The following is a 16,070-nucleotide window of genomic DNA, read 5'->3' as shown; positions in this document are numbered from 1 at the left end:
TACCCTTTATGTTATTTATTTATTTATTTATTTATTTTTTTACTGCACTCTGTGAAGCACCTTGCGATTTTTCCTGCATTTTAAAGTGTGCTATATAAATAAAATTTATTATAATTATGATAATAATAATAATTATTATTATTGAATGGATGAATATCTCATACCCACACATTAACCAACATATTATAAACAACGACACAAAAGCAACACCATGGTGTAAAACAGACTACTTTTTGACTGTTCGTGAGGGATAACCAAAGACAAATGTCCATGACTTCAATATAGATTTACTAAGTGGACCCCATTGCAATAAACTATAAATTCGCACGCCAAAATGACGGACTTTAATCTGTATAAAAAGGTAAATACATACCAAAGGCAATTATCTTTTTTTTAATCCCTGTTTTCTCCTCCAGTGTCCCAATGCAGTCTGTCACTATATTTTTCTCATTCAAGAATTGTTCTGCGCGGTCTTTGAGTTTAGTAAACAGTTCTATCAGACCCATGCTCGTAAGGCGTCTTGTAACACTACGTTACACAATTCTATAAGAATATTCAGATATGCCTCGGTAGAAATGTACACTAAATAGCTCACTATTCAATTACGCTGACGGTATGCTCCTGGCTTTCGGCTGTTAAATCCGCTTTAGCGGAGGCTCTAGTCTCCGGTGCGTCATTTGCGCTGGGGAGGGAATTGTCAAGGATGATGACTGGCAGGAGTTAAACCAATAGAAGCTCTAACCCAGCAGCCAATCATACTGTAGTCTCTGGGATGACCACTAACAACAAGGATGCAAATCCAATTTATTTAGGGTCGGCTATAGGGGTCAGGAACATACGGAAGAGCATTAGGGCCAACAACTGAGTTTATTATTTTTTTAAGCTTCTGAGTTTAAAGTCAGAATTTCTGAGAAAAAAGTCAGAGATAACTTCAGAGATTAAAGTCCGAATTTCTGAGATTAAAGTCCGAATTTCTGAGAAAAAAAAGTCAGAAATAATTTCTGAGAAAAAAGTCAGAATTTCTGACTTTAAACTCAGAATCTTAAAAAAAACAACCTCTGCTGTTGGCCCTAATGCTCTTCCGTAGGAACATGTTTGACAGCAACAGACATACACACAAAAAACGTGTAGCCTAATCTGCGAGCCACAATGGATGAAAACCAAACCATGAGTTTGTATGAAAAACACTGTATGGCAAATGTACTCTCTCAATATTGCCCTTAAGCATGTCATCATGTGCAGTGATATTAGGGCACCGATACATGAGGCGACAAATGTCAAACAAAATCATACAGTTGCAGTTTATGTGCCCATGGGAACTTTGCACTTGTTCATTATGTTTACAAAAAATCCTAAAAAAAAGTTTTTTCACTGTCATTATGGGGTATTGTGCTGTATATATGTAGATTGATGAGGGAAAAATGAATTTAATCAATTTTGGAATAAGGCTGTAACATAACAAAATGTGGAAAAAGTGAAGTGTGAATACTTTCCGGATGCACTGTAATTCTCCAATAAAATTAGAGTCATGAACTTTATTCATTTGCCTGTCTGTAGAACATGGCAACTTCTCTTGAGCCTCTGACTGAGAATCTAGATGACAGATAATACAGTGCTCTATCTGTCCAGCAGGGGGCTCTACAGGACAATGAACAGCAGTCTAACAGCATGACGTGACAATAAGCTTCTCGGTAAATAAAATATGTGAGAGATTCTACTGAGAGATGTTTTGTGAGATATGGTGACATGATGTGACATAAATTAAAAGCTGTACATGGTTGTCATAACCTCTAAGAATTACAACAAGAAAACACAATCTCTCTTTCTCTCAAAGCACTCTGGCAGAACCAGGAAATGCCTTGCTCCTCCCACTATTCTCTCTCTCTTCTGAGGAAACGAAAGTAGCTTAATCTCTCTCTAGCTCTGCGTGTGTGAGAAAGACTGAGTAACCATGTCGTGTTCCAAACACACCAGCATGGCCCAGCAGGGAGTTCTGATTGACCAGGATCAGTTTTCCTGTTCTATCTGTCTGGACCTCTTAAAGGATCCAGTCACCCTCCCCTGTGGTCACAGCTACTGTAGCAGCTGTATCGAGGACTGCTTTAACCAGGATGAGCAGAAGAGAGTCTACAGCTGCCCACAGTGCAGAGAGATCTTCACTCCCAGGCCTGCTCTGAGGAGGAACACCATGCTGGCTGAGGTGGTGGAGAAGCTGAAGGAGACAGGAGGAGCCCAGGCCGCCCCCTCTGAGCTGACCAGCCCAGCTGGGTCAGAGCTGGTGACCTGTGACCTCTGCACCGGGACCAGGAAGCAGAGCGCCCTCATGTCCTGTCTGGTGTGTCTGTTGTCCTACTGTGAGACTCACCTCCAGCCCCACTACCAGGTTCCTAGAATGAAGAAGCACAAGCTGGTCAAAGCCACGTGTGGACTGGAGGAGAGGATCTGCACGCGTCATGACAAGCTGCTGGAGGTCTTCTGTCGGACAGACCAGCAGTGTATCTGTCTGCTGTGTGTCATGGATGAACATAGAGGCCATGACACAGTGTCAGCCACAGCCGAGAGGACAGAGAAACAGGTAAGACCAGAACTACTATTGTAACGTTGATAGTTTTTCATAAATTGTTGTTTTATTAAATTATATGAACTACATTTCCATTTGACTGAGGGAAACTCTCATTCTGAATGCAGCAACATTCTCTTATCAGTGTCTTTCATGAGTCCAAAGTCTTGTCTGAACTCTGATTTGGGCTACATGGAGAAGTATGAAATGGAGGAGTTTCATAGTAAACATCATTTTATGGTGTGAGTTGAAGCAAGGAAAGAACATCAATAACACAATGACTCATTGTAGATATAAACCCCCCAATGTCTTTAACCTTAACCCTAACCCTTATAGTACATACCTGCACTGGACAGTCTGGGGTTTAACTCATGGTTACCAGATGTGCAAATGTTGGTATTAGATGTGTTATGACAGAGCTAACGCCAGAGTCCTATGTACTGTAACTCCTAATGTGTTGTTGTAACGTGTTTAACTCCAGAGCAAGCTGGGCCTGAGTCAGCAGGAAGTCCAGCAGGGAGTCCAGGAGAGAGAGAAGGAGCTGAAGGAGGTCCAACAGGCTGTGGAGTCTCTCAAGGTCAGCATCAGGATATCAACTACTGGAGGATTCAAGGACGGTTATTTTATGTACAGGATATAGGTACCATGTACAATGAAATGTTCCATACTGGAGTTATGGTGGCAGGAGATAATTGTATAGTACAGGAAGGTTTATCATGTTGATGATTATTGTTTTAACTTTCTTTTTCGTTCTCTTTCTCTCTTCCTCTATTTTTCTTTATTTCTCTCTTTCTTTCTTTTTTCTCTCTCTATCTGTCTATCATTCTGCAGCGTTCTGGCCAAGCAGCAGAGCAGGACAGTGAGAGGATCTTCACTGAGCTGATCTGCTCCATGGAGAGAAGACGCTCTGAGGTGAAGGAGCTGATCAGAGCCCAGCAGAGGGCAGCAGTGAGTCAGGCTGAAGGACTGGTGGAGAGACTGGAGAAGGAGATAGCTGAGCTGAGGAGGAGAGACGCGGAGCTGGAGCAGCTCTCACACACAGAAGACCACATCCACTTCCTCCAGGTACAGTAGCTGGACTCTCCTGGTACCTGACATGTGAACAGCAACTGGTTTGGTCTATTGATTAGGCAGAATATTCTGTACACTTGGTATGTGTTTCTGTTTATTTCCTATCTCTCTCTTTCTCTCTCTCTCTCTCTCTCTCTCTCTCTCTCTCTCTCTCTCTCTCTCTCTCTCTCTCTCTCTCTCTCTCTCTCTCCAGAGTTACCAGTCTGTTTCCAGTCCCAGTGTATCTTCAGACCTCCCCAGCGTCTCTGTCCCTTCTCTTCAGTTCTTCAGTGATGTGACTAAGGCTGTCTCTGAGCTGAGAGAGAAACTAGAGGACGTGATCAAGGGAGAGTGGTCCAGCATCTCCTTCACAGGTGTGTTGGAGGAGTTTTGAGAAAATTATTCTGTAAAAATATCACTAAAGTACGGAGAGCAACAAGTGATCCTGTCTCGTCCAATAAGAAACAATGTGACCAGAAGAAAGATTTGGGGTTCACAATGAAACACATTGAACACATCTCTGTATACTGTCTTCTTGCCTTTAAAATTGATGTGTGTGTGTGTGTGTGTGTGTGTGTGTGTGTGTGTGTGTGTGTGTGTGTGTGTGTGTGTGTGTGTGTGTGTGTGTGTGTCTGAAGTCTCTTTAGTGGATGTGTTGCCTCCTCCAGAGCCCAGGACCAGAGCACATTTCTTACATTGTGAGTGTGTGAAGTCTCCACCTCTCTCTGTTGAATGATAAATCAACAATACCAGCTTTAAGGGGGACAGATGAACGGTCATGTTATTAACTCTGATCTGGTCTCTGCTCTGTTCCCAGATTCCTGTCCGCTCACTCTGGACCCAAACACAGCACACAGATCCCTCTCTCTGTCTGGGGAGAACAGGAAGGTGACATATTTAAAGCAGATCCAGTCATATCCTGACCATCCAGACAGATTCACCTGGTGCTCCCAGGTGCTGTGTAGAGAGGCTCTGTCTGGGCGCTGTTACTGGGAGGTGGAATGGAGAGGAGGTGGTGTTTTCATAGCAGTCTCATATAAAGACATCAGCAGAACAGACTCCTCCTCCTGGTTTGGTGACTATAACAAGTCCTGGTGTTTAAGGTGTTCTAGCGATGGTTACAGGTTCATTCATAATCATGTTGAGACTGAACTATCAGGCCCTCAGTCCTCCAGAGTAGGAGTGTACCTGGATCACAAGGCAGGTTCTCTGTCCTTCTACAGCGTCTCTGACACAGTGACCCTCCTCCACAAAGTCCAGACCACATTCACCCAGCCACTCTATCCTGGGTTTACGGTTTGGTATTATAATGACTGTGTAGAGATCAGTAAACTGTGGTAGAGGGAGGGGGATCCTTCCAGAGGATGGGGGGAGAGTAGGGGGGAGGAGATGAGGGGGGGGGGTCAGGGGAAGAGGAGAGGAACGTAACGTTGCCTCTGGCTCAGGTTTGGAACCTCATGAAGCAGAGTTCAGACTAGATTCACCCAGCCACTCTATCCTGGGTTTGTATGCCTTCATGCAGTCACGCTTTTCTCAGTCATTTTGTTTTGATAGATTCAGTTGATTACTAATAATTGTTCTTGCATTGTACTTCAGGAGGCCTAATAGAAGGACATCTTCATGCCATCATTTGTTTATAATTGTTGAACTTTGGTTCTTTAATATTGTAATTTCAACTTGATCATTGTATATAATACTTTTGTCTTAGATTCATTTATAAGCATCTATTATAAAGGATGATATTGTTGATGAACTTTGATACTGTATAAGTTTTTTTTAAAATAATGACTGAATCAGGTATTCATGAATGTTGGTGTTCATGACTGCTGTTTAAATGATTGGTTAGTTGTTTTCTCTCCTACTGTTACCTAAGTGGCTGTTATATTTCATCCTGAAGTAAAGATTAAATAAAGGCATATGAAACTGAAAGACATCTCATTACTGTATGAAAATGTGTGGAATTTGCTCTTATTACTAAAACTCTTTCCCTCCCTTCCTCCCCGTCACCACCTTACATCCTTTCATCCTTCTCTCCGTCTTTCCATCTCTCCCTCTCTCTCTCTCTCTCTCTCTCTTTCCCTCTCTCTCTCTCTCTTTCCCTCTCTCCCTCTCTCTGTCTGGCTGTTGTTTTTCCTCTTCCATCTCTCTCTCTCTCTCTCTCTCTCTCTCTCTCTCTCTCTCTCTCTCTCTCTGTTTGGCTGTTGTTTTTCCTCTTCCATCTCTGCACCCTATCACTATCATAATTACTATGCGTAAACATGTTGTAATAGATTCTGTTAGGGCTAGTGGAGGAGGACCCAAGAGCAGACATGACAGGCGTATGGGGACAAACCCACGTTGGGGCACGTTTACTGGCGAGGGTCAGGCAGGAACGTGGTAGTCAGACAGGCGAGGGGGTCAGGCAGGAACGTGGTAGTCAGACAGACGAGGGGGTCAGGCAGGAACGTGGTAGTCAGACAGACGAGGGGGTCAGGCAGGAACGTGGTAGTCAGACAGGCGAGGGGGTCAGGCAGGTTCTTGGTTCTCCAGTCAGGCAAGGTTCAGGCAGTGGACGGAAGCTAGTCCTTCCACTGAAATAGCTGTGAATTGAAATGACATGAAATAATGTCTGATTAATTAACATAGGTCTTGTCAACTGGACACATCAGTTTCAATGCTTCCAATGCTAATCCAGCACACTAAGAGCGGGATAGCCAGTAAGCTCATGAGCTCATGGTATAAATGACCTATAGTGAATCTTTACCAGTCTGTTTCCAGTCCCAGTGTATCTTCAGACCTCCCCAGCGTCTCTGTCACTTCTCTTCAGTTCTTCAGTGATGTGACTAAGGCTGTCTCTGAGCTGAGAGAGAAACTAGAGGACGTGATCAAGGGAGAGTGGTCCAGCATCTCCTTCACAGGTGTGTTGGAGTAGATCTGAGAAAACCGCTCAGTTAAAACACATTTAAAATAATGGACCTGGGCATCACTAAAGTAAGGAGAGCAACAAGTGGTCCTGTCTGGTTCAGTAAGGAAAAGTGTCACCAGAAGATTTTGGGTTCACTTTGAAACACATTGAACACATCTCTGCATCTGCTTGGCCTATAATTATGATGGTGATTCTCTCCCTGCGTGTGTGTGTGTGTGTGTGTGCACCGGCTGCCTCCCGTTCCCCTTCCCCAGCTTCCTGTCCACCTACGGCCTGCTGGGGGCGCTCATGTACCTTACAGCCACCGTCATCTGGCCCGTCTTCCAGTTCCACAAGCGCTACCTGGGCGGCGGCCAGAGACCCCCCCCGTGGCCGTGTCGGTGCTCACCGCCCTCAACTTCCTGCTCTATCTGGCCGACCTGGCGTACTCAGCCAGACTGGTGTTTGTTAGGGTGTGATAGAGGAGAGGAGGAGAGGAGGAGAGGAGAGGAGAGGAGAGGAGAGGAGAGGAGAGGAGAGGAGAGGAGAGGAGAGGAGAGGAGAGGAGAGGAGAGGAGAGGAGAGGAGAGGAGAGGAGAGGAGACGGGGGGATGAATGTAATATCAGTGCGTCAAAGGGAGGAGATGTCATGGCGTGAGGAGGGAGGAAGGGGTACACAGGGATTCAGAGATGCCATTCACAGCGCACAAGCACGTTGAGGGAATTGAAGAGCACCATCAGTTCCCAGTATCTTCTGAGGATGGGACGGGTGGTAAACCAGCGTGATGAACAGCAAAACCAGACATGTGAGGTCAAAGTTCAAAGACAGTTGAAATAGACAAAGGTCAAAGGCTATTTAAATGCTGGAATTAGGGTTGGCTGATTAATAGTGATTAATAGTCCGTAACCCAAAGTGAAACATTTTCAATAAATGTAGATACATGTGGAATATTTTCTATGGTGTACTTTCTTAATGCTATTGGAATGAACATTAAATATGAAAAACAAATGTGTTGTGTTGTACAATACTGGCATTAAAGGGCAATGCTCGTTTTTGACAACCTGGACCTTATTTACGACATATTATAAGAAGTTTGACTCACCGAGATCACTTTGGTGTAGTTCGGAGGCCTGTAGAAGAAATTTAAAATCCAGCGCGAGCCAGTATATCCATGTAATGACGGTGGACGGGGCAACGAGAATGCAGTTTCTCAAAATCTATTTTCGGCCGCTAAACGGTTGTTTTCATCAATCAGATTGGATGAATCGACAGTTGAGATTCCTCAACGCGAGGCATTGTAGTGGTTTTCAAATACGGGGTCTTTAGCCTCTGTAATATGATCTTTACACGCCTCTCCCCCACTTGCTCCAGCACGCATGCGCACAGGCCAGCGCGCAGACTGGCTATTCTCCCTCACATTCTCTGCGCTACGATCGGATTGTTGCTGACGAATGACAACGACAATATTCTCGGCACCAACAACGATCGTAGCGCAGAGAATGTGAGCCTAAACAGGCTCTGTCTGTCTTTCTCTCTCTCTCTCTCTCTCTCTCTCTCTCTCTCTCTCTCTCTCTCTCTCTCTCCAGAGTTACCAGTCTGTTTCCAGTCCCAGTGTATCTTCAGACCTCCCCAGCGTCTCTGTCCCTTCTCTTCAGTTCTTCAGTCATGTGACTGAGTCTGTCTCTGAGCTGAGAGAGAAACTAGAGGACGTGATCAAGGGGGAGTGGACCAATATCTCCTTCACAGGTGTGTTGGAGATATCCCCTGATGACAGAACAACCAAAAGGAAGAGAGACCCGGCCCGGAGGAAGCCCGGGGCCCTCGTCTGGAGCCAGGCCCAGGTGGAGGGCCCGCATGCGAGCGACTGGTGACCGGGCCCAGCCCGATCAAGCAACGTGGAAGCACCATCTCCTCCTCCATCGTCCCGTCGACCCACCACCCGCGGGAAGAATTGTCGGGGTCGGGTGCGCTGCGAGCTAGGTGGCATTGAAGGCGGAGGGCACCGACGGACCGGACCCGGGCGGCAAAGGCTGGCTCTGGGGACATGGAACGTGACCTCGCTGGGGGGGAAGGAGCCGGAGCTTGTGAGGGAGGTGGAGCGATACCAATTACACCTGGTGGGGCTAACCTCCACGCACAGCACCGGCGCCGGAACCAAACTCCTGGATAGGGGTCGGACCCTGTTCTTCTCCGGAGTTGTTCACGGTATGAGGCGTAAGGCCAGGAGGTGAACCAATAGAAGCTCTAACCCAGCAGCCAATCATACTGTAGACTCTGGGATGACCACTATCAACAAGGATGCAAATCCAATTTATTTAGGGTCGGCTATAGGGGTCAGGAACATACGGAAGAGCATTGGGGCCAACAACTGAGTTTATTATTTTTTCAAGCTTCTGAGTTTAAAGTCAGAATTTCTGAGAAAAAAGTCAGAAATAACAAATAACTTCTGAGATTAAAGTCAGAATTTCTGATATTAAAGTCAGAATTTCTGAGAAAAAAAGTCTGAAATAACTTCTGAGATTCAAGTCAGAATTTCTGAGATTAAAGTCAGAATTTCTGTGAAAAAAAAATCAGAAATAACTTCTGAGAAAAAAGTCATAATTTCTGACTTTAAACTCAGAAGCTTAAAAAAAAAAAACCTCTGCTGTTGTCCCTAATGCTCTTCCGTAGGAACATGTTTCACAGCAAGAGACATTTTTTCATGTTTGAGGAAAAAAACGTGTAGCCTAATCTGCGAGCCACAATGGATGAATGGACCAAACCATGAGTTTGTATGTAAAACACTGTATGGCAAATGTACTCTCTCAATATTCTCCTTAAGCATGTCATCATGTGCAGTGATATTAGGGTAACGATACATGAGGCGACAAATGTCAAACATATTCTGGTGGTGGTAGCCTAGCCTACATACAGTTGCAGTTTATGTGCCCATGGGAACTTTGCACTAGTTCATTATGTTTGCAAAAAATAAAAAGTTTTTTCACTGTCATTATGGGGTATTGTGCTGTATGTATGTAGATTGATGAGGGAAAAAATGAATTGAATCAATTTTGGAATAAGGCTGTAACATAACAAAATGTGGAAAAAGTGAAGTGTGAATACTTTCCGGATGCACTGTAATTCTCCAATAAAATTAGAGTCATGAACTTTCTTCATTTGCCTGTCTGTAGAACATGGCAACTTCTCTTGAGCCTCTGACTGAGAATCTAGATGACAGATAATACAGTGCTCTATCTGTCCAGCAGGGGGCTCTACAGGACAATGAACAGCAGTCTATGAACAGCATGACGTGACAATAAGCTTCTCACTTAATAAAATATGTGAGAGATTCTACTGAGAGATGTTTTGTGAGATATGGTGACATGATGTGACATGAATTAAAAGCTGTACATGGTTGTCATAACCTCTAAGGATTACAACAAGAAAACACAATCTCTCTTTCTCTCAAAGCACTCTGGCAGAACCAGGAAATGCCTTGCTCCTCCCACTATTCTCTCTCTCTTCTGAGGAAACGAAAGTAGCTTAATCTCTCTCTAGCTCTGCGTGTGTGAGAAAGACTGAGTAACCATGTCGTGTTCCAAACACACCAGCATGGCCCAGCAGGGAGTTCTGATTGACCAGGAACAGTTTTCCTGTTCTATCTGTCTGGACCTCTTAAAGGATCCAGTCACCCTCCCCTGTGGTCACAGCTACTGTAGCAGCTGTATCGAGGACTGCTTTAACCAGGATGAGCAGAAGAGAGTCTACAGCTGCCCACAGTGCAGAGAGATCTTCACTCCCAGGCCTGCTCTGAGGAGGAACACCATGCTGGCTGAGCTGGTGGAGAAGCTGAAGGAGACAGGAGGAGCCCAGGCCGCCCCCTCTGAGCTGACCAGCCCAGCTGGGTCAGAGCTGGTGACCTGTGACCTCTGCACCGGGACCAGGAAGCAGAGCGCCCTCATGTCCTGTCTGGTGTGTCTGTTGTCCTACTGTGAGACTCACCTCCAGCCCCACTACCAGGTTCCTAGAATGAAGAAGCACAAGCTGGTCAAAGCCACGTGTGGACTGGAGGACAGGATCTGCACGCGTCATGACAAGCTGCTGGATGTCTTCTGTCGGACAGACCAGCAGTGTATCTGTCTGCTGTGTGTCATGGATGAACATAGAGGCCATGACACAGTGTCAGCCACAGCCGAGAGGACAGAGAAACAGGTAAGACCAGAACTACTATTGTAACGTTGATAGTTTTTCATAAATTGTTGTTTTATTAAATTATATGAACTACATTTCCATTTGACTGAGGGAAACTCTCATTCTGAATGCAGCAACATTCTCTTATCAGTGTCTTTCATGAGTCCAAAGTCTTGTCTGAACTCTGATTTGGGCTACATGGAGAAGTATAAAATGGAGGAGTTTCATAGTAAACATCATTTTATGGTGTGAGTTGAAGCAAGGAAAGAACATCAATAACACAATGACTCATTGTAGATATAAACCCCCCAATGTCTATAACCTTAACCCTAACCCTTATAGTACATACCTGCACTGGACAGTCTGGGGTTTAAATCATGGTTACCAGATGTGCAAATGTTGGTATTAGATGTGTTATGACAGAGCTAACACCAGAGTCCTATGTACTGTAACTCCTAATGTGTTGTTGTAACGTGTTTAACTCCAGAGCAAGCTGGGCCTGAGTCAGCAGGAAGTCCAGCAGGGAGTCCAGGAGAGAGAGAAGGAGCTGAAGGAGGCCCAGCAGGCTGTGGAGTCTCTCAAGGTCAGCATCAGGATATCAACTACTGGAGGATTCAAGGACGGTTATTTTATGTACAGGATATAGGTACCATGTACAATGAAATGTTCCATACTGGAGTTATGGTGGCAGGAGATAATTGTATAGTACAGGAAGGTTTATCATGTTGATGACTATTGTTTTAACTTTCTTTTTCGTTCTCTTTCTCTCTTCCTCTATTTTTCTTTATTTCTCTCATTCTTTCTTTTTTCTCTCTATCATTCTGCAGCGTTCTGGCCAAGCAGCAGAGCAGGACAGTGAGAGGATCTTCACTGAGCTGATCTGCTCCATGGAGAGAAGGCGCTCTGAGGTGAAGGAGCTGATCAGAGCCCAGCAGAGGGCAGCAGTGAGTCAGGCTGAAGGAGTGGTGGAGAGACTGGAGAAGGAGATAGCTGAGCTGAGGAGGAGAGACGCGGAGCTGGAGCAGCTCTCACACACAGAAGACCACATCCACTTCCTCCAGGTACAGTAGCTGGACTCTCCTGGTACCTGACATGTGAACATCAACTGGTTTGGTCTATTGATTAGGCAGAATATTCTGTACACTTGGTATGTGTTTCTGTTTATTTCCTATCTCTCTCTTTCTCTCTCTCTCTCTCTCTCTCTCTCTCTCTCTCTCTCTCTCTCTCTCCAGAGTTACCAGTCTGTTTCCAGTCCCAGTGTATCTTCAGACCTCCCCAGCGTCTCTGTTCCTTCTCTTCAGTTCTTCAGTGATGTGACTAAGGCTGTCTCTGAGCTGAGAGAGAAACTAGAGGACGTGATCAAGGGAGAGTGGTCCAGCATCTCCTTCACAGGTGTGTTGGAAGAGTTTTGAGAAAATTATTCTGTAAAAATATCACTAAAGTACGGAGAGCAACAATTTATCCTGTCTCGTCCAATAAGAAACAATGTGACCAGAAGAAAGATTTGGGGTTCACAATGAAACACATTGAACACATCTCTGTATACTGTCTTCTTGCCTTTAAAATTGATGTGTGTGTGTGTGTGTGTGTGTGTGTGTGTGTGTGTGTGTGTGTGTGTGTGTGTGTGTGTGAAGTCTCTTTAGTGGATGTGTTGTCTCCTCCAGAGCCCAGGACCAGAGCACATTTCTTACATTGTGAGTGTGTGAAGTCTCCACCTCTCTCTGTTGAATGATAAATCAACAATACCAGCTTTAAGGGGGTCAGATGAACGGTCATGTTATTAACTCTGATCTGGTCTCTGCTCTGTTCCCAGATTCCTGTCCGCTCACTCTGGACCCAAACACAGCAGGCAGACGCCTCTCTCTGTCTGGGGAGAACAGGAAGGTGACACGTTTAAAGCAGATCCAGTCATATCCTGACCATCCAGACAGATTCACCCGCTGGTCCCAGGTGCTGTGTAGAGAGGCTCTGTCTGGGCGCTGTTACTGGGAGGTGGAATGGAGAGGAGGTGTTAACATAGCAGTCTCATATAAAGACATCAGCAGAACAGAGAGAAACTCCTCCTCCGGGTTTGGTTTGAATAACAAGTCCTGGTGTTTAAGGTGTTCTAGCGATGGTTACAGGTTCATTCATAATTATGTTGAGACTGAACTATCAGGCCCTCAGTCCTCCAGAGTAGGAGTGTACCTGGATCACAAGGCAGGTTCTCTGTCCTTCTACAGCGTCTCTGACACAGTGACCCTCCTCCACAAAGTCCAGACCACATTCACCCAGCCACTCTATCCTGGGTTTAGGTTTAGGAATAATAATCACTGTGTAGAGATCAGTAAACTGTGGTAGAGGGAGGGGGATCCTTCCAGAGGATGGGGGGAGAGTAGGGGGGAGGAGATGAGGGGGGGGGGGGGGGCAGGGGAAGAGGAGAGGAACGTAACGTTGCCTCTGGCTCAGGTTTGGAACCTCATGAAGCAGAGTTCAGACTAGATTCACCCAGCCACTCTATCCTGGGTTTGTATGCCTTCATGCAGTCACGCTTTTCTCAGTCATTTTGTTTTTATAGATTCAGTTGATTACTAATAATTGTTCTTGCATTGTACTTCAGGAGGCCTAATAGAAGGAAATCTTCATGCCATCATTTGTTTATAATTGTTGAACTTTGGTTCTTTAATATTGTAATTTCAACTTGATCATTGTATATAATACTTTTGTCTTAGATTCATTTATAAGCATCTATTATAAAGGATGATATTGTTGATGAACTTTGATACTGTATTAGGTTTTTTTTTCTCTGTATAATGACTGAATCAGGTATTCATGAATGTTGGTGTTCATGACTGCTGTTTAAATGATTGGTTAGTTGTTTTCTCTCCTACTGTTACCTAAGTGGCTGTTATATTTCATCCTGAAGTAAAGATTAAATAAAGGCATATGAAACTGAAAGACATCTCATTACTGTATGAAAATGTGTGGAATTTGCTCTTATTACTAAAACTCTTTCCCTCCCTTCCTCCCCGTCACCACCTTACATCCTTTCATCCTTCTCTCCGTCTTTCCATCTCTCTCTCTCTCTCCCCCCCCCCTCTCTCTCTCTTTCCCTCTCTCTCTCTTTCCCTCTCTCTCTCTCTCTCTGTTTGGCTGTTGTTTTTCCTCTTCCATCTCTGCACCCTATCACTATCATAATTACTATGTGTAAACATGTTGTAATAGATTCTGTTAGGGCTAGTGGAGGAGGACCCAAGAGCAGACATGACAGGCGTATGGGGACAAACCCACGTTGGGGCACGTTTACTGGCGAGGTTCAGGCAGGAACGTGGTAGTCAGACAGGCGAGGGGGTCAGGCAGGAACGTGGTAGTCAGACAGGCGAGGGGGTCAGGCAGGAACGTGGTAGTCAGACAGGCGAGGGGGTCAGGCAGGAACGTGGTAGTCAGACAGACGAGGGGTTCAGGCAGGTTCTTGGTTCTCCAGTCAGGCAAGGTTCAGGCAGGTTCTTGGTTCTCCAGTCAGGCACGGTTCAGGCAGTGGACGGAAGCTAGTCCTTCCACTGAAATAGCTGTGAATTGAAATGACATGAAATAATGTCTGATAAATGAAGATAGGTCTTGTCACCTGGACACATCAGTTCCAATGCTTCCAATGCTAATCCAGCACAATAAGAGCGGGATAGCCAGTTAGCTCATGAGCTCATGGTATAAATGACCTATAGTGAATCTTTACAAGTCTGTTTCCAGTCCCAGTGTATCTTCAGACCTCCCCAGCGTCTCTGTCCCTTCTCTTCAGTTCTTCAGTGATGTGACTAAGGCTGTCTCTGAGCTGAGAGAGAAACTAGAGGACGTGATCAAGGGAGAGTGGTCCAGCATCTCCTTCACAGGTGTGTTGGAGTAGATCTGAGGAAACCGCTCAGTTAAAAAACATTTAAACTAATGGACCTGGGCATCACTAAAGTAAGGAGAGCAACAAGTGGTCCTGTCTGGTTCAGTAAGGAAAAGTGTCACCAGAAGATTTTGGGTTCACTTTGAAACACCTTGAACACATCTCTGCATCTGCTTGGCCTATAATAATGATGGTGATTCTCTCCCTGTGTGTGTGTGTGTGTGTGTGTGTGTGTGTGTGTGTGTGTGTGTGTGTGTGGCACCGGCTGCCTCCCGTTCCCCTTCCCCAGCTTCCTGTCCACCTACGGCCTGCTGGGGGCGCTCATGTACCTGACGGCCACCGTCATCTGGCCCGTCTTCCAGTTCCACAAGCGCTACCTGGGCGGCGGCCAGAGACTTCCCCCGGCTTGTGGCCGTGTCAGTGCTCACCGCCCTCAACTTCCTGCTCTATCTGGCTGACCTGGCGTACTCAGCCAGACTGGTGTTTGTTAGGGTGTGATAGAGGAGAGGAGAGGAGAGGAGAGGAAAGGAGAGGGAGAGGAGAGGAGAGGAGAGGAGAGGAGAGGAGGAGGAGAGGAGAGGAGAGGAGAGGAGAGGAGAGGAGAGGAGAGGAGAGGAGAGGAGAGGAGAGGAGAGGAGAGGAGAGGAGAGGAGAGGAGAGGAGAGGAGAGGAGAGGAGAGGAGACGGGGGGATGAATGTAATATCAGTGCGTCAAAGGGAGGAGATGTCATGGCGTGAGGAGGGAGGAAGGGGTACACAGGGATTCAGAGATGCCATTCACAGCGCACAAGCACGTTGAGGGAATTGAAGAGCACCATCAGTTCCCAGTATCTTCTGAGGATGGGACGGGTGGTAAACCAGCGTGATGAACAGCAAAACCAGACATGTGAGGTCAAAGTTCAAAGACAGTTGAAATAGACAAAGGTCAAAGACTATTTAAATGCTGGAATAAGGGTTGGCTGTTCCTACTGATTAATAGTCCGTAACCCAAAGTGAAACATTTTCAATAAATGTAGATACATGTGGAATATTTTCTATGGTGTACTTTCTTAATGCTATTGGAACGAACATTAAATATGAAAAACAAATGTGTTGTGTTGTACAATACTGGCATTAAGGCATAACGCAACGCAGTTCTATATCCAGTTACGCCACTAGGTGGCACTCTAAGTTCAGACTATTGGTTGTTCCACATTGTGAGTAATGATAGAATATAATACAGAAAGTGAAGTGAAAATGTACCGCGAAAATGATGGTGAATAAACCATGCTAGCAGCTCATGTTGTTTTCTGTTTTCCTGCCTACATTACACCGGCCAACCCTACACAATGCTTTTCTAACATGTCGTCTAGAGTTTTATCTGTAGGCTACAACAGATCAGGTTTGGTGCATTTTCTGAGTGTTCTGCTTCTGATAAATCTGTGCACTTGCTTTCTAAAAGCTCTCTACATCGATCAAACTAGAGTTGATGAGCAGGAATACACACAGGACACAGGGATTCAGTACTTTAGAACATGAACAAGATATTTAATATTGC

At 45.3% G+C, this 16,070-nt stretch overlaps 2 protein-coding genes across 2 annotated transcripts in view; one reads left to right on the top strand and one right to left on the bottom strand.

The window, feature by feature from the left end:
• The window catches only part of LOC311314501 (receptor expression-enhancing protein 6-like), a gene marked incomplete at its 5' end in the record, with an annotated part of 7,372 nt that extends 6,866 nt beyond the window's left edge, over positions 1 to 506 (bottom strand). The window contains one exon of the mRNA XM_084444877.1: positions 374 to 506. Coding sequence (XP_084301003.1) covers positions 374 to 506 — 133 coding nt within the window. The remainder of the gene's footprint in view (positions 1 to 373) is intronic.
• A 1,469-nt stretch (positions 507 to 1,975) lies between these two features.
• On the top strand, positions 1,976 to 14,991 carry LOC311313664 (uncharacterized protein; the record flags this gene model as incomplete). Its single annotated transcript, XM_084443838.1, has 15 exons — positions 1,976 to 2,575; positions 3,042 to 3,137; positions 3,392 to 3,625; positions 3,825 to 3,984; positions 4,428 to 4,564; positions 6,417 to 6,517; positions 6,770 to 6,891; positions 10,058 to 10,686; positions 11,153 to 11,248; positions 11,493 to 11,726; positions 11,898 to 12,057; positions 12,300 to 12,359; positions 12,479 to 12,981; positions 14,441 to 14,541; positions 14,823 to 14,991. The coding sequence occupies 15 exons, from the start codon at positions 1,976 to 1,978 to the stop codon at positions 14,989 to 14,991; spliced, it is 3,402 nt and encodes a 1,133-aa protein (XP_084299964.1).
• Between the last annotated feature and the right edge of the window lie 1,079 nt (positions 14,992 to 16,070).

Source organism: Borostomias antarcticus (genome assembly GCF_949987555.1).
Source record: "Borostomias antarcticus genome assembly, chromosome: 10".
In the NCBI taxonomy this organism is placed as follows: Eukaryota; Metazoa; Chordata; class Actinopteri; order Stomiiformes; family Stomiidae; genus Borostomias; species Borostomias antarcticus.
This window is presented reverse-complemented; position numbering and strand designations above follow the sequence as displayed.